Source organism: Uloborus diversus, chromosome 7 (genome assembly GCF_026930045.1).
Source record: "Uloborus diversus isolate 005 chromosome 7, Udiv.v.3.1, whole genome shotgun sequence".
Classification (NCBI taxonomy): Eukaryota; Metazoa; Arthropoda; class Arachnida; order Araneae; family Uloboridae; genus Uloborus; species Uloborus diversus.
In genome coordinates, this window is record NC_072737.1 from 166,570,385 (window position 1) to 166,595,129 (window position 24,745).

Genomic DNA, 24,745 nt, shown 5'->3' on the forward strand with positions numbered 1-24,745 from the left:
ATGCACGGGCATGCTGCGCACAGTCCCACCGCTAGGGGTTTTCTGGAATACAATCGAGTCCCGACTTACGAGGGGGATGCATTCCAAGACTCCTCGCGTAAGTCGAAATTTCGTGTTATGAAAAAAAATATACATACAATTTTTTAGAAGCATATCAACTTCTTTTAGACACTTATAAACACCCCTCAAAGTGCTTTAAAGCATTCCTCAACTATGCACTACAGTTTCTTACAGAAAATCTGAATTTGTACTGTGTTAAAAAAAAAAAAAAAAAAAAAAAAAACTTTTTTTGTTCAATATTAAATACTTTAAGATGCACAAAATAAATGATCAATGGGAGAAAAAGACGTAAAATTAAACAACACGGTACGCATAATATGTAGTAATAATAAAATGCTGCAGTATAATAGTACTATGCAGTATCAATATTTATGAGTTAAAAAATGAAGATAGTGTTGATTATGCTCCATGATCAGATCGTTGTTCGTATCTAATACATCTTTAAATACGGTTGCTTCACCATTTCTTTCATAACGTTTTATTTGTGGCAACAGCCCCTCTTACTCAATCCTCATTTTAAATCCTCAAGACAAGAGCAGCTTCCAATTTCATAATATTTATTTTGCTAGACTGGAAAGCTTCAATATGAAAACTTATTTCTGAACTTTTACGGATATTTTTTTTTTCGACTTTTAATTTACGTATGGAAGATTCACTCATACTTAATGTTGCACTACCGTCGCCTTTATGTAGTTATTCAAGCATATCAAGAATCTTACCCCCCTCTCCCCTTTTTTTTTTCTTTTCTTGTTTTTTCTTTTTTTGATCAGAAACTTTCTTTTTATTTCCATCTTCACAAACTTTAGATGAAGGTGCCACTAAGATGCCATTACATTTCATCAACTTTAATATTTAGAATGAAAATAATAAATAAATGAAAATGCTGAGTGGTTATTAGATGCACTAGCAACGCCATTCGTAGACTAGTTTTGTGTGAGAAGTTTCGCTGTTAGTGATGCTGAAAAGGATATAATAGCATTCACGAAATCAATATTATGGTGCCAATAACGAACCCGATACATCTTTCCAAAAAATTTCTTGTTGTGGACGAAAAATTCGCGGTAGCTCTAAAATTCGTAATTCTTGAAAAATTCGCGTTATAGCCGTTTCGCGTAAGTCGAATCGCGTTGCAGCGGAAGTCGACTGTAGATAGAATACATTCAGCCTCGATACTTTCTGAACAGCCCTTGTATGTTCGAAAAATAATGGAGTATGGTATAAGAGTAGTGGACCTTCGATCCTGTCCCCCCCCCCCCCACCTTTGAAAAATTTCTGTGTTCGCCGCGATCAAGTAATCGTTGTTCTATGGAACTAGAAAAATCGCCCGTCAAAAGGTATGACGGGTGAAAATTGCTTTCACATTTGAACGAAGCAATTGATTAGGTGATATTTTGATGGTTGAAATTTAAGCCCTAACATTCAGTGGATTAACCCTAAACTCCTGTAGACATCGTAAAAGAGTTAAGTTACCGGATCCAGTTCAGCCCTGTCAAAATAAAGTTTCTCCTGCTGCATGTCAAACATTGCCAAAAAATATTATTAAATTATCATGCCCTGGGCTAGAGCCGCTATATAGATAGGCCGAAGCATCAGCTTAAGTTTAGCCATTTTGGATCGGATTTTTCATTTTTGCACTGCTAGGGTTACCACAGCAAAGTTTTAGATTTTGCCAAATTTGCCGAAAATAATATTTTATTCACGTGCCGCTAATCATTGCTTACAGTGAACAATCACCAAACGCGATAACTCGCCAGAAAAGACAACCACTCAAACACACGCTCCGATCCAAAAAGGCTAGTCTTAAGCTGATGCGTCGGCTCGTATATATAGGGGCCTTACCGTGGGCGAGTTTCAATGTTGATGACGTCAGGAAGGAGTGTTACTCGATCATTCGCTATTATATATATATATATATATATATATATATATATATATATATATATATATATATATATATATATATATATATATATATATATATATATATATATATGAGTATAACTAGTTTAACCATAATACTCAATTCAAAAACTTTATGTAGCTTAACTGACTTGTCTGGTTATTTTAAAAAATGCCCAGTTATTATATGAAACAACGGATTTCATATTTTAACAATAACATATCGACTCTGCAACATATCTAAGTCTGCAAAGTATTTTTATTAAGAGAAAAACATATATCACAAATTACATTTTGCACCAATGAAGCGATTCGATCCTGAAAAAAAGACGAGTTAGGCTCATCAAGATGAAAGATTCTTCTCTCACAAAAGGTACAAATAAAACAGCATGAAACAAAAGCGCCATCAAATAAGAGCGAGGGGTGTGGAATGAAAGAACGGTAATTACAATTTGTTACTCCAAGTGCCTCTGTTGCGCTATTTCTCATCAAAGGCAAAGCAGTTTTCTTCGAGTAAAATAAGCAATTTGCTAATAACTCAAATAAAAGTGGAGGCGGTTTTAGCATCACTCAAGATCTTATTCAACCGCAGTCTGTGCTAAAATGATTATATTGTTTCTTGCCTAATGATTTTCGCTTTGTGCCTGGATTATTATGTTTAGTTTTAACGTGATTTATTAATGCTCTAAAGATTTTTTTTTTTCCCTTATTGAAAGTTCCTTGCATACAATATTTATTGCTGATTATTGTTCCAAATTCTGAATAATGCTTTTCTTAGAATTTGGAATGGCAATGTCGGGTATTTTGAGCAATTGGTTAATAACATTTTCTTCATGACTGCAGAAATTTTCGCAAATTATAGAAAACCGAAATCTTTCAATTCATCATTGTAAGCTCCAGAGCTAGAAAAGGTTATTTTTATCACAAAATATAAAGAACAGCAGTATATATTAAAATAAACAAATATAAATAAAATTTCTGGCTTTTAGTTCAAAAGAACTACAGTAAACCCTCAAAATATCACTCATTTGGATACATCGCGCCTTTTCTTTGTCCCCGGAAAAAATATACTTTTAAAAAAATGTTACTTTACATTTCACATCACAGTAACAAAATGTTTATAATTTCTCAAAAAAAGGTCTTTTTTTGGAGCAATCACGATTGCTTATTGCTTTCATTTGACTGTTTTGAATTCCTATGATTTTATTTTCCCGCCAGCACCCTCTGCAGCATCACCGTCGACCGGCCGCCTCACGATGCTGCTCCTATAGTGTAAGCCGTCTCCAGGTTGCGTCAATGTCCTACACTTACACGCATACATACACGCAAGTACACACACACACACACACACAAACACATACACACACATACATACGCCTACACACATACAGACATCTACACCTACACAAACTTATGCCTGCACACAGACACAAACACATATGCCTACACACACATGCACATTCCCCCCCCCCCACACACACACAAACACTCATACACACAACTACCCACACACTCATACCTGCACACAGACACAAACACACATGCCTACACACACATACACATACCCTCCTACACACATACCCCCCCACACACACACATAATACACATGTCTACATACACACACACACACACACACACACACTCGTGATTGCGAAAAACATAATTCGAATTCAAGAGGCCAAAATTCAAATTAATTTTTTTCTTCGATATTCAGGTAGATAACTTGATTTTGTAGGACTTTTCTATTCTGTTTTGTTTTCCTTATTTCTTCAACGTTTGTTTTTGTTCTTACAGTTGAATATAGTTACTTATCTAAGTAAATAATCTGATTTCTTGTATTATTCAATTATGATTGTTCTTTATAAGTTTTTATTATAATATTGTTAATTTGGCGAAGCATTTTAAATTGCAGAAAAAAAACCGCTTCACTCGCTAAAGGGCAGAGTTACGACAGTGTGGTTGCTTGGCGTGTTAAGCGATGAACTATACCGTTGAAGGATTATTTTGAGTTTTAAAACTACTGTTAATCTTTTTGTGTGTTTTGACGAATGGTTTTCAATTCCAAAGATGCTTTAATAGGTTTTTCGAAGAGGTGCGTACGCATTTTAATTGAAGAAAAATTATCATTTCACATCAAAACAGGGGTAGGGGGCGTAGATTTTTTTTATTTAACAGACTTCCTATAAATTCTTAGCACGGGTATTGCCGTGCGAGTACCGCTATCTTTAATAATAAGTCATTTGATTAAAATATAGTACCGTGGTTTTTTCGTCATCTTTTTTTTAATTCTCTCTTGATATTTTAATGACAGATTTTTGTAGAAGTGGGAAACCTCTTCCAAGAAGTAAACGTATTATAGGTATGTGAGCTTTTATGCCTGTTGTAAAATAAAAATAGAGTATGACCTCGTTTACATGGACTAAATGGGTCCAAATGTAAGCCCAGATAATCAAAACTCCGAGTAACATGGGTAATAATAGTATGCGAATTAAATCCTTAAATAAGCAGATTTACTTCTGGGAAATTCCGCGGTAATAGACAGATCTTTGTTGCGCAAAACATCTTACAAAACCTCCAAATATATTATGTTCTAGTTTCATTTCTTGAACTCTGTGAGTAATTTAGACTCTAGATCTGTGTCATGACAATAAATTCTTTAATACTTTCCGAAACAATCCTCTTATATAAAATAGCCGATGATCGAGTAATCCGCGTGTTTCAACAATAACACTCGCGCCACGGCATGATAGTTTGATAATATGGTTAGGTAATGCTTAAAACATGCAGGAAAAGACTTTATCGTGACAAGGCTGAACTCGATCCGGCAACTGAACTGTTTTACTGGTAAGACTCATTTCAGGGGAATGGAAAAACGAAAAGGGGGTCAAAACATAGCGTAAAGAAATTACATAGAGAGGCCCCGCGATACTAAGAAAATGAAGCCGGAAGTTGCACCGCTGTATCCCAAGATCCTTAGCTTCTTGCTAAATATCTTGAGATGCATTTTGATCCAAAACAATCCATTACTGAATTTCAATTGGTTGTTAATTTAAACTTAGATATTGTTGCAAGTTTGTGAAGCACGTTTTTGAAATTGCATTAAAACATGAATTAAAATGCAAACCAATCCGCCAGCTACTTTATTCGGTCTCTTTCCGAGATTGGTGAAAACTATTCTCGCGAAGCGATCATGTTACCATTACTCCACCCATCATTGCACCGCTGTATCCCATAATTCCGGCTTCAATTTCATCTCATTTTTACCATAGACGGAGCCTCTCTATGTAAATTTCTTTACTCTATGGGTCAAAATGAAAGCTAACTACTGGAGTTTAGGGTTCATCCACTGGAGATAGGGTTAAAATTTCAACAATCAAAATATCACCAAACAGGTAATTGCTTCGCTCAAATGTAGAAGCAATTTTCACCCGTCATAACTTGACCGGCGGTTTTCTAGTATTTAAATTGTTTCTCTTGCTCATTAGTGGACATACAGTGGCTCCCAAAAGTCTTCGTCACCTGCGACTTTCAACGAAATAGGCCCCAATCAATTGGTTAGAATTAATATTTCGAAATAGGTGTTTAATTATAAGATCTATGATCAATTTTTAACAAAACTACATGAAAAGTTTTTAAAAAATATTAAAACTTAATTTTTTAAAAATCAAAAACCAAAAAGTGTCGGAAATTTTATCTCACAAAAGTCTTCGTACACTTTCTAAAATGTCTATATATTATTGAATAATCTAACTTTTGATTAAGTTATTAATTAGTAGAATATCATACAATATTCATAACACCTTTTAAACGTCTGGGAAAAGATTTCATTCTTTTTCTTTCTTTTTTTGCGTAATTTCTGAGTAAGTGTTCTACCACACTTCGAGTCTTACTGTTTCTAGCTCTATTTTCGTTTTAAAGCCCTATTTTCGTAATCTAGCCTCCAGATAACTTTAAATACGTTACATTAAGTTAAAACCTGGAGATTTAGGGGGTATTTTCGAAACTTTAGGACAATTTTCGTGGCACTAGACGAAAATGTTGAAAACCGTGTGCTTCTTATCGTTATCTTGATAAAAAAAACAAAGATGTTTCCAATAACCAAATTTTTGGCTAAGAGTTCAAAATTGGTTTTTAAAATATTTAAAGGAACAGCATGATTCATTATTTCATCAAAAAATTACAAACTACCAAATCCTGATGCTGATATGCACCCTCACACTAGAGCACCTCCGCCGTCCTGATTAACTGATCCAAATAAGTTCTTAAGATTAAGTGCCTAATTTTTTCTTCTACTTGCAGTTATACAACAATTTAACCAAAAATGTTAAATTAATTTTTATCTGTAAGTAAGACGTGATTCTAAAACGTTTTCAACTTATTTATAATTGATTTTGCGACGAAAAGCGTAAGCTTTCTGTTTTTCGCACGACCAAGAAAATTTCTTTGGGAAGAGGTCCCATTTAATCCAGCTAATCAGAGAACTTGGCGAACAATTTTAGGTGAAAATTAAATGTAATATGTCTCATTTAACTCTGCAGAAACGTTTACAGTACTCAAATGTGTATTTTTCATAATTTTTTTAACTTTAAATCTCCGATCACGTTTTGTCAACTTTGCCGGTTGACCTTTTCTTACCTTGTTTTCGGTCCGATTCCTTTCTTTAAAGCATTTTATCAAGCACTTTACTCGTATACAAACAAATAAATTAACTAATTTAGAGACATTTCAAACCAATTCACCACTACTGTGGGGAAAAAATTCAAATTTTGAATGGTGTTTTCTGTTTTTTACGAATACCAGCAGTTTTACACTAATAAGCACAATATTAAGGAATAAATAAACAAAAAATTTAAGCCAAATGACTTAAAAGGGTCAACACAATACAAAAATATTAATAAAACGGCATATGATAATTTTAATCATGAATTTATTCGAAAATATTTGAGTGTACGATGACTTTTGTGGCGTGTTATTTCTCTATCTTCGTTTTCTGACCCATTTCAAAAAGAAGATCCGTCAATATTTTGAAAAAACCAATAGGTTGTATTAAGAATGATATAGGAATGATGGGAAAAAATATTGGACTTCATATTCGAATTCAGTTTCGAGTTATTTTGGTTTTACTAAAAAATTTCAAAGTGTGCGAACACTTTTGGGAGCCACTGTATGTATCTCGAAAGGTACGTCCTTTGATGAACCAAAAAATACTATTTAAATAATGTACCTGTAAACCTCCAAATTTTAGTTTATTACACAGATGTAGATTCTATGTTCTTCATAGACTTCGTGCACTGAAGCAAGAATATAACAGAATTAGAGTTTCTGCATTAAGGTTGGTGAAAAAAAAAGGATGAATCTGTGAAAATAGAACTGCATTTATTTCTGTAAAGAAAATAAGAAATATGTTTCGTAAACTAATTGTACAGAATTATTGGTGTAAACCTAACATGGAAGCACCGTGATGCTGTGATTAGAATCTGAGTACTAAAACAGAGGAAAACAGACTTCTCATTTTTGAAAGAAAGATCCTTCGGTCAATTTTTGGAGCAGTAAAGGAAAATGATGCTTGGAGAAGTTTATATAACTTTGAAGTATACCATAAATACAGACAACCCAACATCTTAAGTGTAATCAAAGCCTACAGAATCAGATGGCTGGGGCACGTATTTAGGCGTGTAGATCTGGATCCGGTTAAAAAGCTAACTTTTTCGAAGATTGAGGGCACAAGGAGAAGGGGAAGACCAGCAACTAGGTGGCTGGATAGTGTTGAGAAGGACCTAGAAATTTTGGGAGTGAACAGGTGGAGAAACCTGGCAATGTATCGTACCGCCTGGAATGTGTTGTTGGGCTGATGAAGAAGAAGAAGAAGAATGATCTAAGTAGGATTTACAATGCTGCCAGGTTGAGTTTGCCTTAACTACAGACATTAAAGTTAATACAAAATTAATTTTTCACATCATTTCCTAACAAACATTTGGGTCCAATGTCTTCGGTTTTATTTAAACTAAGGGTGAATGAAGCACTGTCACACAAACGCCTTAACAATGATAAATCAAAGTAAAAGAGGAATGTTTGGAGTGCGTTCTTGAAATTACAATTTAAAATTTTTATCTTTGTAAAAATAGTATTCTAAAAAAAATAATAATATAGATCAGAGATCAAAGAGGACCGGATGAATGAAGTTCTACTGTGCATAGAATACTAATAAAATTTTCTTCCATTGCAGGCTTCAGAGCTTAGAATTTGACTCCATATTACCAGACAACATACAAGCGTACGACAACTTACAGCCTCCTAGAGATAAAGGTAAACAAATTCTTGCACTCTATATCTTAAGTTGCTAGAACGGAAACGGAACGAAACATTTATCTTTTTTCAGCGTTCTTCAGGGTGCTATGCTATGAATCAACAGCATTTGTTTACCAAGCATCCCCTCCTTAAATCGGTGCCACATTAGTTTCAAAATTCCAGAGCTTGCACACATTTAAGCCTCGCCATATTTCGTAATGTCTTCAGAAATCACATAAGACTGCCTTCCGGTTAATGAATCGTGAATTCAAATACAAATACAAATACAAAAGTGACGACCAGCAACAGGCTCTGGGCCCAGCTAGACTGGTCCTAGTCAATTTACAATCCCCAGTGAAGATCAATGGCCCTCTTAAAACTGTCTACTCCCTTGCTCATTACCACCTCTTCCGGTAAACTGTTCCAAGGTTCCACTACCCTGCTAAAGTAATAATTTTTCCTAACATCCATGTTAGCTTGAGATTTAAATAGCTTAAAACAATGACCCCTTGTCCTGTTTTCAGTGCTTAACTTCAGTCCCGTAACATCTTTCATTTTAATAAATTTAAACAACTGAATCATGTCCCCTCGGTCTCTTCTTTGCTCAAGACAGTACATTTTTATCCTTCTAAGCCTGGAATCATAATCTAAGTGGAAAAGTCCATTTATTAGCCTTGTAGCTCGCCTTTGAACCCTTTCCATTCCCCTTCCAATTCATTAAAAAACAAACTGATTTACTTGTGGTATAGAGTTCCTGCAACAAAAGAGGGGGCGTGGCTTAAGAGTGCGAGCAATCTGGATTTTTGAAACTATAACTTGGTACTGATTTAAGAAAGGAATGCTTGGCAAGTAAAGGCTGTTGATTAACAGCGTAGCTAGGGATTGCGATACCGGAGCTAATTTTCAATACCGGTATTCGGTATTTTTAATACGTGATACCAGGATACCGGTATTAATACAAGGTAATTAAAATTTCTCAAAACATGCTTGAAAACATATTGTTTCGTTGCCACATTTCATAATTTTGTACAAAAATTGTATTATTTATGGAAACGTATTGTGAACAAATATAAAATGAAGGAACAAATGTTATAACAAAAAATAAATAGTAAAAAACATAATACATCAATTGCCTAAGCCTCGAACTCTTTCCGTGCTCAAATTTCCTACAGTTGAAAATACTTTTTCTGAATTCACGCAGGTCGATGGTACTGTTAACAATACGCGATACACCTTCTCTAATAGTCTAAAAGTACTTCATCTTCAAATAATTCTGTCTCTTTAGCGTTACTTTTAGAAAAATCCTCTTTTTTTTTTCGTGTGTGTGTGTTTCTTCTGAAATATGTGTATTACCATTATTTTATTTTTATTTTTTAGATTTATAGCTAGTTGTAATTTCTTTCTAAGAGGTGATACTTTTCTAACGTTAACATCATTTCCTTTTGAGCAGGGGAGGTTTTTCATCATTAGCCCTTTGGTTTGAAATTTACGATAAACTTGAATTTTGTTCTTGTTGGTTTCTCTTATTTGTTCCCGCGTTCTTTTCAAATTTCTGTACAACTATAATTATGTAATTATCTGAAAATATGTTACAAATGATTGTGCTTAACCTCTATGCAAAATTTTCTAGGCATTATAATTTCTAAATGTTATCTTGCCAAGTATAAAGCGGGACATGACAACAAACCAATACTGGTGACTACAAAACCACCATTTGTTTTACTAATAAGAAAAAGATTTTTGCCAAAATTCAGTACAGTTGAGACAAATAGTTAAAGAAAATTGCATAAAGTATTACTGAAATCGATGGTTGATATAAATTATACATAGAACAAATACATTCAAAATTACAATCAAAATAAACATTCTTAAAAGGGAAAGTGAGTGATCAGGGAAATAGAAAAAAAAAAAAAAAAAACATGGTATACAAAAACGCACAAAAATGCGGTTATCTCACCATCTAGTGATAAAAATATTTTGTAATCTTACCGCTACTTTTGTTTAATAATATTCTTTTAGTTCGTTTTTATTTATTTATTTATTTATTTTTTAATTTTTTAAAAAAAGCCAATTTTTACATCAATAGATTAATTTGGTTCCGCATCATTGAAAAAGAAATGTGCGTTTGAAATATGTTTGATACTTTCGGCGTCTGAAGCACATTCAAATGGTAAGGAAACAAATTTGAATAAAATTTGCTTGCTTATTGCAATTTTTTATTGAATAATTGGCACTAAAAATAACTGCTAACCCCAACTAAAGGAACCAATAACAGTTTTATTTTTACGCTAGAAGCCATTCGGATTTCAATTCTATAAAGCATCAAATTTCCCCCCAAAATAAACTAAATAAATTAGTTGAATAGAAAAATTGAAGTACTCCTTACGCTGGTCATTCATAACGATAACAAACTTATGTTTCTACCACTATTTTTCCCGAAAAAATCATCTATTACATAGCTTTACTTCATTTTAGTGCCTAATCAGTAAGCCAAAGAGAGAAAATTCAGATGAAGTAGGTGGGGGATATATTTACCTCAAAGTGGGTCAATTTTAATGAGGCGACGTAGAGAGCCAATTAAGAAGATATCTTCATTAGCGGCCTTTCAGGTTGTCCCTCGAGAAATGGAGGACTTTATCATTCTATTCAGTTACGAGTATAGTCCCTGTTTTGCTTATGTTACGGCAGCCACGAGAGATATCGTGTTTCAAAACACAGATATACTCGTATTATTAAAATCTTACTGTATGTACGTATATATTAATTATAAATACAGTAAAATCCCTCTAATGCGGACACTAATGGGACAAAATATTTTGTCCAACAATAGAGGGGTGTCCGCAGGAGAGGGGTTTAATAATGTTATTTTCCTTGGAATCGGGGAATTAAAAATCGTTCGCATAAAAGGGGTGTCCGCACTTGAGGGGTGTCCGTTAGGAGGGGTTTAACTGTATTAACTAAAAACCTCTAGAAGGTTTTTCGCGATTTTTGCAATGAAAACATATTTAAAAATTTAGCATCAAAATAAAGAGTAATTTTTTCTGCGTCATTTGTGTAGAAAGTTTGGAACTTCCATGTTATATGGAATTCGAATTATAACGTTTTATCAAAGCAGATTTTAAATACGGCTAAGCCTTTATTCACGCGATTGGTAACCGAATTCATTGTTAGCCGACAAGGAAAGAAAACGCAGCGATTTAGAATTTTTATCTGTTGCCAGTTTTTATTTGTTAACAAATAAAATAACTGTAATTGATTTTTAATATATAAGGCATTAAAAAGGATTTTCAATTTTCCTTTTAGATTCTACATTTGTGACTCAGTCCTCAGTGGGGGGTTTTTATAATTCTTAACTTTAGTTACTTTGTTATATAAATAAATAATGTAAAGTCAGGATTATTCGTCATCAGCATCAGGCCGGCGGAAAGCTGGATAAGCTAAATTAGAAGAAAATAGGGATAGTTACATTAATGAAGAAATAAAAAATATTAAAATAAAGATAAGAATCAATTAATGACATTGATTAGATTCTCATATTCAATTTAATGCTTTTTAAGGAATTTCTCCAGCCAGAGACATATTAGTAAGAGATCACGCACGCTCACTGACACGCACAACTATTGGCTAACTACTTTCTACGATTTATGTTGCATTAATCAGCTAAATAAATAACTTAAATGTCACTGGTACGGTTGGTAATCAAAGGGCGGATAACCAGAACTCTATTGTAATCAAGGGCTGCGATTGGGACTGAAAAGAGGGGGGAGGCAAAAAAAAAAAATTGAATTTTGACATTTTGAATTCAAATTTTGTTTTTCGCAATCACGAGTGTGTGTGTGTATGTAGGCGTGTGTGCTTGTGTGTGGGGGTATGTGTGTTTGCGTGTAGGGGTATGTGTATGTGTGTGTAGGCATGTGTGTTTGTGTCTGTGTGCAGGCATGAGTGTATAGGTAGTTGTGTGTATGAGTGTTTGTGTGTGGTGGAGAATGTGTATGTGTGTATAGGCATATGTGTTAGTGTCTGTGTGCAGGCATGAGTGTGTGGGTAGATGTGTGTAGGCATAAGTGTGATGAGGGTGTGGGTAGTTGTGTGTAGGTGTGTGTGTGTGTATGTGTAGGTGTCTGTATGTATGCGCGTGTGTATGTATGTGTTTGAGTGTGTGTACGTGTTTGTGTGTGTATGTGTTTGTGTGTGTGTTTGTGTTTGTGTGTGTAGGTGTATGTATTTGTGTGTGTGTATGTATGCGCGTGTGTGTTGGACATGGATGCAACCTGGAGACGGTTTTCGCTAGAGGAGCAGCATCGTGAGGAGCCGGTCGACGGCGATGCTGCAGAGGGTGCTGGCGGGAAAATAAAATGATAGCACATCAAAACAGTCAAGTGACAATAAGTAATCGTGATTGCTTAAAAAAACACAGCTAAAAACCATAGGATTTTATATTTAGCAAAAAAATGAAAGAAAAAAAAGTACAAAATTTTGTTAATGCTGTTTTTGAGAACATATGAGTGGTAATTGATGCAAATTTAACAGGTTAACTCTCATTTTTCTTAAGATTTTGATGATTTATGTACGCAATAACTTTCGTCAAAGAAACACGTACTAGTAGCCATGAATTAGACTTACATTATTTACCCCCAAAGTATTTTCAGATGTCACAAACACTTGGTAATAATTTCATTAAGCAAGTATGGCTTGTTTTAGTTAAACAATTGATTTACTAATATCTAAACAATGAATAGATAAACTAAGTGTTACACTAGGCGTTAAATTCCGGATATCACAACTTTGCCATTTCAACTGCGCTTGCTCGCGGACTTAACTTTTTGGGCTTTCTGTTTTCAGATTTCTTGTTGCTTGTTTATATTTAGGCTGAGCTACTGTCTAACCACGGATTGTATGGAAAGGCAAACATCCGGTTTACACCCGGAAATGGAAGCATCTATTAGTTTTCAGGGATGTCAGATTTTGCAGATGTATGTTAGCCTCTAAATTAAGCAGAGTCTCATTCAAATGAGCGGAATATACGCATAAAATTTTTACTTTTCCCCTCATTCAGATGGAGTCGCCTTAACTGGATGTTTGCCAATTCCATACAATCCGTGGTCAAACAGTAGAGTCCTAACAAATTATTGAATGCGATTAGAATATTTTCACAGCGATTTCGTGATACATTATATGGAACTACGGATATGAATGACTGATAATCTTTATAATGTAAAGAGAAAAATGACACTTCAATATTTATTGGTTTGGAAATATTTATTTAACGTAAACGTAAAACACGATGTGTACTTCAAAGATGATTCGAAAGTGAGTACAGATATCCGTCTTTTGTTTATATTTTACGTTAGGCGTAAACAGCATAGTATTATACACTTTTGTTTAGGTTGAGGTTTCGGCTTTGTATTAGAAGGGATTCTGCAATTTTACTACGCTCTTCTGAGGTTAAAAATTTGGCCCTAGAAAGGACCTTTGTTTGATAGAAAAATCAGACTCCGAATCCATTAATAATAGGGTTGTTTCCTTCAGTCAAAAGTAGTCCTTTTTGTCACTGAAATTGATAGAATAAGCAAAAAACAAATAACATGAACCCAGAAAATACTTTCATTTTCCCAACAGTTATTTTTTAATTAATTTTTTTAAATGTCCGATTTTTCAAACAAGGCGTAGGCTTGATGACGTCACAAATGATGCACTTTGCAGCATCCTTCTACCGCGATTCCACGTTATGATAATTAAGAAGCGAATTAAAATTGCGCTCTACGCTTGCTATGCACCATATTGTTGCCAATACACGTGAGTAATGATGCGAATTAAATATTTTGCTCTGTGAATGGCAACACAGAATGGCATTTCATCATTTGTGATGTCATCGGAAAGTCTGTGCAAGCACAGTTGAAATGGCAAATTTGTGATAACCGGGATTTAACGTCGAGTAAATGTTACTGCTTGTTCTAAATAATGTTTCGTAAACATAGGGAAGTTTTCGATTTTTCAATTTTATTTTTATATGATAAAGTAACATGTATGAACATCATAGGTGAAAAAATTTTTTCGATACGATAAGTAGTTTTTTTTTTTTATATAATTAATTTTTAAAGTTCAAGCGATTGTGACGTCAAATGGCACACGAAGTGACGTCATGCGCTCTTCCGCCGCGGGAGAAGCCGAAGGACGTGCAGTTGGCTTCGAAGACGAAACGTAAGGCTTACCTCTTCGCATTTACCTCCTCGCGTTTCTGGAACATTAAACCTCTCATCCTCTCGGAAATATTCGAATACCATCATTGATGTTACTTGAGGAAGATTATTAGATTGTGCTTTAACGAATCCGGTCTCCATAGTGTGTTCAAAAGGATTATTGAATTTCTAAAAAATAAAAATATCAGCGCGCTCAAAATGTTTGTAGCGAAAACAAGGGATCTTTGGCGGGAGGCTGCCCATTAGTGCCCTGTGACGTAAGCTCGTGACGTTTCAGAAAAGCACTTTTGCGCATGGATTTTTAAAAATTCATGAAAAATCAATCACGGTGTTTTAAAATCCGGCGATGGTGAATTTTTTAGTTTTGAGGGTCAATTAACAATATCCAATAGTCAAAATATGAACATTTAATAGGTTGCAACTTCCCTCTTTTGTTCCCAAAATGGAAAATAAAATAAATAAATGATGGGTTAACCCCCATCATTTATTTATTTTACTCTCCCTTGCCTTCACCCCCCCCTTCCCGAATCAACGCCACTGTAATGCAAAAATCATTGGAAATTGGAAATTAACTTGCTTTTTTCCAAATCTTGTGTAGTGTACAAGAAATAAAATGATGGGATTACATTAGGCACACCCTCCTCACCACTTACAAAAAAATCATCAAACTATTTAAGGGTTAAATAACCTTACAGTTTATTTTATTCTCTTGTTCAATTCAATTTTCATTCTCTTGTATTCTGAGTAACTGAGATCTTTTTCTTCTTTCAGGGAAAGCCACAGTTGTACGTTTCCATGTTACTGTTTTAAGCATAGATACAATAGATGAAGGCTCAATGGTAACCAATTTGTTTTAAATTTTTATGCCGAAATTTAATACATTCGATCTCGCGTATAATTATCGCAAAGGAAACACGATATCTGTTGTTTCTTATTGAAATTTTGGAGATAGTCCAGAATCAGATGACAATGTAATGAAATAAGTTTAAAAGGTTCCAAAGTGCTCAATATTTAACTTTAAAGCCAAAAATTTGCATAATAAAGCTCTTTTGTATGCAAAGCAAATCCTGTATCGTTTCGCGTTTGAAATCATTGGAAAGCCTGTAAAAAAAATACTCCAGACGATATATGTTCGAACAATGTGGGACGATATGCAATATACCATACACTGTTAAAAAATTTCCGGAAAATTTACGGTAATTGTTACTGGCATCCATGTTGCCAGTAACTATTACCGTAAAAATCAAATGTTACAGTAAAATTTTACGGTTTCCTCGTTAGGCCACAGCAACCAATTGGAGCTGGGATCGCTTATTTTTCCGGTATAAACTACTGTAAAAATCAGCGATGCTGTAAGTCCACCATTTTACAGTAACAATTACCAGAAAATCTTCCGAAATTTTTAACAGTGAAAACAGTCCGTTTATCACATTCAGGGACTGCAATTTCGTTCGAGCTGGAGGCAGATGCAGTGTTGCCAGATGATCAAATCCAGATTTCCCCAATTCCCTTCCAACTTTTCCCCAAAAAGCGATGTTTTCTATAAAAATTCCCCAAATTAAAAAATTATTTTTCCACTAATATTTTCATAAAATGAATCGACTTCCTCTGATATTTTTGTCTGTTGAAATTTTTTTTCCCCCAAATAGTCAAATTTTCATATAAAATTCCTCAACTTTTTTTTTTCTTTCCATTTTTCCTTTTATTTATTTATTTATTTATTTTTTTTTTTTTTATCTTTTTTTTTATCTTTACTAATACTAAAGCTGAAAGTCTCTCTGTCCGGATCTCTCACTCTCTCTCTCTGTCAGGATCTCTGTAATGCACTTAGCACCTAAACCGTTTGAAGGTCTCGGACCGTTCGATTGCTTTTCACGAATTTTGGCAAAGAATTAACTTGATGCATGGGGGGTGTGCACCTTTAAGCGATTTTTCGAAAGTTAGATTTTGTTCTTTTTCTATTCTAATTTTAAGAACATTTTCCCGAGCTAAATTATCATAAGATGGATGACTAAATTACCAAGTTATCATAATGTGGAACCGTAACGTGGGCAAGCCAATTGGCGAGAAATTCACCATGTATTATTTGTAACTATACAGGGGAACCAAAATACCTTTTACTTTTCTACTACGGGCAAAGCCATGCAGGTGCCACTAGTCATAAATACAAGCTCCGAACCGAGAGATAAGAAATAACCAAATATTTTTTTCTAGTCGCATTTACTACTCTGTTCTTCTGTACATTTAAACTATAAACTTTGTGTATATTTATCCAAGAACATTCTTAATCACACTGACCTATTTTTACCCGTTTCACGCATCAACCAACTAGTCACTCATGCAGAACATTAATGTGAATTCTGTATCATAAAAAAATTCCACATAATACAAATTCCATCAAGTTGAGGAGAGCTAAACCAATTCTGTTTGATACAAACAATGTAACTACCAGATGTCAAGAGGCGAATTTAAATACGAAAAAAAAATTTTCCCCAGGTTTTACCCCAAGAAAAAAAATTTTCCCCAAGAAAAAAAATTTTCACCATAGACTTCCCCTCAAAACCCATTTCCCCAAAATTTCCCCAGAGAGCACCAGATTTCCCCAAAATGGGGAAATTCCCCCCCCCCCCCCCCATCTGGCAACACTGGGCAGATGTCACCTCACTGAAGCTGAGAGGGCCAACAAACCGGTAGATAAGGTAACTTTATCTCATCAACGAATGTCCGCAGCATGGTGCGGTTCGACTCATGAATTCGACTCGCAAGCCTTGGGTTAGTTCAATCATTTGAAATTATTGTTTTGAAACAAATTCTAATCAAAATTATTTGTTTTCTGTTTCATCAAGTATTTTATTTTTTTGATCAAGTACTATTATTTTGGATAACACTCGGTGTTTAGTAGAAATTTTACTAAACGAAATATTTTGAATTGGAAAACAATTTTTTCAGTAGGCCATGGTAGCCCGATTGGTAGAGTGTCAGATTCGGGCCGGAGGGTCCTGAGTTCGAACCTCGATGGTCGAAGACCCACCGTCGTCATTAAAGGGGACTGGGCGACGTTAAATATGCTCGTGGTCTCAATGTCCTCCAAGTGAAACGATACCTCTGGGGGTGCTAGCACCAGGTAACTATTAGCTCCTGAATTGGTTCTAAATTCTCATTAACTGTTCGATCCGGTGATGGTGCTGCCATCTATCGGTATATAAAATAATGGAGGCAAGGCACTTAGTATGCAGTCCTCGACATAAATACAGTTGTAGTCAGTTGCGACTCTGAATAGGAATAGGAATAGGAATTTTTCAGGGAAATAGGTAGTGTGAAAAAAAATACTCACACGCGCGTTCTGCGGTCATTCATTTTGCCGTGAGTTTTGGAGTGTCGGACAAAATTCTTGGATTAATCTTAAATAGGGTGTGACAAACCAAGAGTGACAGATAGCCCATTCAATTTTTAAAAAAATGCCTCGGCGACTGGTTCTTTGAGAACAAGAATTTTTCAAAAGTCATTTTACACTAAATTTTTATATAAACTCTTAGAAATAATTTGTGTGACGCTTAAATGTTTTCCTGACTTGGGATTTTACGATATTTCCCGGTCTCTGATAATAAATCTACTTATCTTAAAAAGCAAGCATATCTTATGAAATCTGTAAAAGTTTACAAGACTATCATTTCTTCCTAATGTTGTACTTTCTTTACTTAGTAGTAAAATAAATTTGTTCAAAATAATGATATGTGTCCCCAATTATCATCCATTGTAACATACATAAAAGGAAAAATCATAATGTTAAGTGTCCCAAGTTAAGAAGGAGAATCCCTAACTTGGCACAATGAGTTCTTATTTTTAGTATTTTTTTAAAGACATATCTACACATTTATACTTTTTTAAAGGATATATCTACACATCTCTACTTTTTTTTATCTACGCATCTATACCTTGTTCTGAGGTAAGAAGCTAATGCTTTTTCGTAAAATAAAATACTTTACTCAAATTGAAAACATTATTAATATGAGACTAAAGGTAAAAGTTCAAAACTGTCCCAAATATTTGCACTTAATGTTCCAGGAAGTAACGTTTTAGCGGCTTTCCACGGTATTTTTGACATTTATGTAGAGTCCGTAACGTGACCTTTTTTGCCATAACTTTATAATTTACTGTTTGATTAGCATATTATTTTATTTTGATCTTTTCCTACCAACACACCTGCTCAAATTAAAATAATTTGCAAATCAAACGGTAAATTAAAAAGTTATGGCAAAAAAAGGTCACGTTACGGACTCTACATAATGTCAAAAATACCATGGAATGTCCCTTTAGCGAAAAAACTTCCATTCAAATTTAGGCCTGAACATAAATGTACCATCATCTTCATCATTTTTGTTTTTCGAAGACTTAGGAAGAAATAATAAAACCATTCAAATTAAATTCTAGGCTTAATTGGTGAACTAATTATTTTGTAAAACATATGTCTTTCCAGACGTACGTCGCAGACATTTTTATGTCCCAGAGCTGGAAAGACCACCGACTCTTATTGCCAGAGAACATGACGACCAAATATCGTCTGCTGCCCATCAGCTGGCTGAAGAAGATGTGGCGGCCGGATTCCTTCTTTAAGAATGCCAAGAAAGTCACCTTCCAGGAGATGACCATACCGAACCACTACATTTGGCTTTACAGTGATAAAACAATCCTTTATATGGTCAAGTGAGTAAAATCCGAGCGGTCGGACGAGAGTTTATTTTATTTTACTCAAGGACCAGAGGCTCAAGAAGTGGCTACCTGCTATTCGGATCTTAGGTAGGGCCGCCGAAAGCTAAGGTATCAGTTTGGCCGCCGGGTCCCCTAACTCACATAAAACTAAGTACCTGGACGACCGAACCTCGCTCGGCTTTAAAAGAATTATTTTTTGTCAACTCGTGTTTTTTTAAGGTTTAATACTTTTCCAAATATACTTGAAAAGCTTTACGTAACGAAATATTAAGCACTCGACCTTCTTATAACACTAAAGTACCAAACAAAGAAGATTCTGAATGTAATAAAATAACAAACTTTAAACTATCTGTGACATTTGTTTCCACTATACAATTTTCTTGTCAGTAATTAAAATATTTTGACCTTGGAGTCAGTTTTGCTACGGTGAAATCGGTTTTTAACCGAATACTTCCTTTCATACTATGATGCGTTTCACGATTTTATCCGAATCTAGATTTTCTTTTTGAATAAGTACTTTTAGTGTAGTTGGTCACTTTACGCCAGAAAATGCTACATACTGCATGATATCCATCAAAACTGATGATTCACAAACCATTCCAACCAATGATAGCAATTGTCTTAACAAAACATAAACAGCCTCAAGACTTACGTTTCTTCGAAATAAAATTTAGATGCGTGATTTAAAAAAACATGTTAAACTATTTGTAGTGTAAAAAGAAAATAAATAAATAAAATAGGACGATCAAGCAATAGTTTCACTCAAAAACGAAAAAAGTCTTACATCGACTTACAATGCTTTTGAATTTGTTTTCAGCCAAGTGTGTTTGAAATTAGCCAAAGTGGCCAATACCAGCCAAACCTGGCAAATTTTCATTGTTGTGGTTGCAAATCGTCTGCCTGATGCGTCAATTCAGTTTACTTCAAGGCTTAACTCAATTTGACTTTATATTAAAAAACTGTTTTTTGAAAAAAAAAATCGCGTTTTTACAGAAAAAAACATTGATGTAGATGAACTTAGAATGCAAAACTACAATTAAATCCAAAATTTCATCCAAACCGTTAGAGCCGTTTTCGAGATACGAAATATATACATACTCACGAGAATTGCTCATTTAAAGATATAAGATAAAAATAAAACTTTTCCGAATCTGATCCGGGGCCCCAGTTTCCGACTAGGCTGACGTGGCCACTCGTCGGCCCTGATCGCAGGTAGCAATTGCTGGAATCAATTCTGACCTGCTAATGGTACATTTCAATGAAAGAAAAAGTTATCTGTAAAAATAGGTGCAATCTGTGAATCAAACGGGGAACTTATTGAGTTACAGTCTGAACCATCGATGGTTAACATCAGAAACAATCTATTTCGGTTATTAACCGAAAGGTTAAATTCCTGTTTACAGGCAGAAACGGAAGCAACTATTAGTTTTCATGGATGCCGACTTTTGCGGAATTGAGTTAGCCTCTAAATTAAACGGAGTCACATTGATCTGTGCGAAACACGCGCATCAATTTTTTTATCCTTCTCCCCCCCCCCCCTTCCCCCCTATTCAGACACTCATCTTAGCTGGACGTTCACCGATTCCATAGGAACCGTGGGGAAACAGAATGTGGTTAAAGGACCTTTATTTTTTTTTTCAGTGTGAAAACTATGCTATATGGAGTCAGTGCTGTAGTTGGGGAGTTGTGTTTGGGTAGACGCACCTTTTGATAGGGTTGAATAGGGGTGATTGTGAGTTCATCAAAAAATACCTGAAAGTTTCAAAGCGAGAACGGGGGGGGGGTAATCTTTGACCCCCTATTACTTAATTGCACCCATGCCATAGTATTAAATAATTCAATAGTCAGAGTCAAAATAGTGTGTGTACATTAGATTAAAATTTTAATGGGTTACAAAGTTACTTTTGAGCTGGTGTTATAGAAAATTATCTTGACATTTGTCCATCTTAAGGCTCTTGCAGGTATATTTGATGAGTATTATATAATTTTTAAAAAAATTGCAGAGGTTGGGAGATAAAAGCATAACAAAAAAAAAAACATAATTCCGTTATTTTCAGACATAAAAATACCGGAAATACGTCCGAAAATACCGGGAATTCGGTAAAATACCGGAACACAATCACCCCTGGGTTGATGTCATGGTTGCCAATGCCAAAAACAGTCAGTTTAGATTACTTTTCCCTGTTAAATTCAAAAAACAGATTTTCATTTTACTAAAAAAGTGTGGTTTTGAAGCAATTTACTTTAAATATGCAATATTTTTGCAATAATAAATCAAATATTTCGTACAATGACGCCATTTCCCCTATCCTGTATGGGGTTAATGACACTGAAGAAGGGATTTCAGTAATAATTCTAAAAATAAAAAGTATGTAATTTGTATTACAACTTGTGTTTATTTTGCATTGCTTCACGCAAATACTACAGCTGGCGCACAAATAATCATCTTTAATTCAATGTTTCTTTGCAGACTGACTTTGTTGCTGTCTTGTGCGATGAAGTTTGAATCATATCCACACGACACGCAAACTTGCACAATGAAAATTGAAAGTTGTAAGTATTTCTGTGTTACTGAATTGCTTCTTTTTTAAAGTTTCTAAAAATTCAAACGGAAAAGGTTATGATTCTGGAAAAAAACGTCCCAGTTAAAAAAAACTGCGAAGGTGATTTTGAAAAATTTTACCTGCAAAAACTATCAATGTGTATATACAAGGCCCGACTAACTAAAAGTGTGGCCCTAGGCCCACAATAATTTGGAGGCCCCCCTGAAGACTTGATAGCGGGATACGGTGGTTACAGGTTTGGTCCTCGTCGGAATTCATTTTTGGTGCCTCTTTGTTTATCCCAGAATTACGTAAATCATTAACCATTTGCATTTATGAATCCCTTCAGGGCCCCTCATAGTTGTGACGTGGTAAATTCGCTAATAGCAGAATGAATAAAAATTCTCCTTCAAGGAAGGTTTTTGCGATTAATAAGTTATTATTATTATTTTTAATTATTATGCATAATTCTTTAGGAAATTCGAGGCCCCTTAGGAAATGGGGCCCCAGGCCTAGTTGGCCTGTGCTATAATCAGGCCCTGTGTATATAACAATAGGAAACACAACGTCAAAAATGGGCAAATCAGGAGGAGAAGCCAAGACAAGCAGACTAGATTGGTGTCATAATATAGACTAGAGGGCTCCTCCCCCTGCTCACTTCTTTCAACTTCAGCAGATCCTTGGTGACCTACTCGTTAGCAACTTCGCACCCGAGAGTCCATCCTGCTGTTCAACCCTCCGCTTAGTAATCGGTCTGAGCTGGAAGTTGCTTCGCATTTGGTGGCAGCGATCTTTTGCCAAATTTGGCGTCAACTGAGCATATAAATGTTCCGGATAAAGAAAGGACACGTTGTTTAACAATCTTCAAATTAATATTTTCAGTACATAAATTATAAGCCAGAATGAACCGTCCGAAATCGCTTCCTCGAAACAGTCCTGATTCGATTGTTTTAGTTTCGACCGAGAACATATGGAATCCATAGTTGTTGTTTGGATGGACACAATTATTGATAGTACTGTCCAACCGCGGACTGCATGGAATTTTCAAACGTCCAGATAAGAGGGATCTATGTGAATAAGGGAAAAAAGTAAAAATTTGATGCGCGTATTCCGCTCATTTGAGTGAGACTCTGCTTCTGCAAAAGCTGACATCGGTAAAAAATAATAGATTCGTCCATTTCCGGCTGTAAAACGGATGTTTGTCTTTCCATACAATCCATGGTCAGACAGTACAGATATTACTTTTTTCTGCAAACAGGTATTTTTTAGTTCAAAGCATTATTTCATGCTCATTTCACACCAGTAATTTTCAATTTACTAACCTGTGACTTGCTCTTTAGTATCCTATACGACGGATGATTTGGTGTTCGACTGGGAGAAAGATGTTCCCTTAGTTGTAGATGAATCAATAGAGCTTCCTCAGCATAACCTCGTGGAGACCAAGCTCGGAGATTGCACCCAAGAATATTCCACAGGTGTGTATGTGTATGACGAAAATTTTCTATTACTTTGGACATCGAATCCATAGTAAAGGCTAGAGCTAGAGTACAGAATAGAGTTAATTTAAAAATCATTTTGAATTGATTCAACACCAGATCAATCCTTATGTGTAACTAATTAGACAATACTGCTCACTTAACAAGGAAAACGCAAAGGAAGTCGTACACAAAATGTTTTTCAAGCAAAAAAAAAAGAGGGAAAATAAAGTGGGCACAGCGTGAAACTTTTTTTTGAGCAATCACGATTGCTTATTGCTTTCATTTGATTGTTTTGATGTCCTATGATTTTCTTTCCCCACCAGCACCCTCTGCAGCATCACTGTCGACCGGCTCCTCACGATGCTGCTCTTATAGCGAAAGTCGTCTCCAGGTTGCATCCATATCCTACACACACGCGCATACATACACACACACCTACACACATAAACACATACACACACACAAACACATACACACAACTACCCACACATTATGCCTGCACACAGACACAAACACATATGCCTACACAGACATACACATTCCCCCCCACCCAAACATTCATACACACAACTACCCACGCACTTATGCACTGACACAGACACAAACACACATGCCTACACACAGATACTCATACTCCCTCCGCACAAACACACATACCCCCCACACAAACATACACGCCTACATACACACACTCGTGATTGCGAAAAACATAATTTGAATTCAAAATGTCAAAATTCAAATTATTTTTTTTTTCTTTCTTTCTTTTTTTTTTTTTTTTTTTTTTTTTTTTTTTTTTGTCTCTCCTGTAACAATTTTCAAAATAGATTGAGCAATTTTAGATGTTAAACGCCTCTATAATAGTTGGAAATTTATTATTTCTTAAGTTAAGAAAATAAAAGTATTACAAATAAAGAACAACCTTGTTAATGTTTTCTAGTCGGCAGTGACGAGTAGAAGCAAATGCATTAGTCTCCACTCTTTGTTTCTGTCGCCACTGTTTTTTGTAAACTAAAGAAAGCATCAAATAGCTTTTAAATTGCAATTCAAAAATAAAAATTAGCAATTTTAAATGCAGGTAAAGCACTAAATAATGGTACTAACGTTAATCGATGATACAAGAAGGGTGGAAAAAAGTGACGAGTGATATATTTTTTTACTACATTTTTTTTAGCCACTTTTGCATTTCGTCGGCACGCAGCGAGTGGCAACCACTAATCTTGATTTTTAACTGCAAATGAAACATTACTCCCTATAATCTATATATATATAAATGAATGTTTGTCTGTATGTCATCCATGAACTCAAAAACTACCAGGCAGATTTGGCTGAAACTTTCACCGTTTGTTATTTTTGATACTGGGAATGTTTATAGACCAGTTCGAAAAAAATCCGATCGATAGTTCCTTTTTTATTCCAATTTAAGTCACAATCCATTGGATAAATACGAATAAAATTATCGGCTGCAGAAATTAATTCGCGTGAAAGATCTCATTGATAAGCCATTTTTCTTGAGTTTGAACAAATAAATTCTTTCTTTATTGTTTTATGGCTTTTCATGCAACGGGGG

The 24,745-nt window shown here is 34.9% G+C and overlaps 1 protein-coding gene across 1 annotated transcript in view; it reads left to right on the plus strand.

Annotated features, from left to right (window-relative positions):
• The window catches only part of LOC129226987 (glycine receptor subunit alpha-2-like), a 63,674-nt gene that overhangs the window by 31,947 nt on the left and 6,982 nt on the right, over nt 1-24,745 (plus strand). Inside the window, exons 3-7 of the mRNA XM_054861616.1 lie at nt 8,186-8,265; nt 15,219-15,286; nt 18,925-19,151; nt 21,628-21,710; nt 23,041-23,175. Of these exons, the coding sequence (XP_054717591.1) occupies nt 8,186-8,265; nt 15,219-15,286; nt 18,925-19,151; nt 21,628-21,710; nt 23,041-23,175 (593 nt within the window). The remainder of the gene's footprint in view (nt 1-8,185; nt 8,266-15,218; nt 15,287-18,924; nt 19,152-21,627; nt 21,711-23,040; nt 23,176-24,745) is intronic.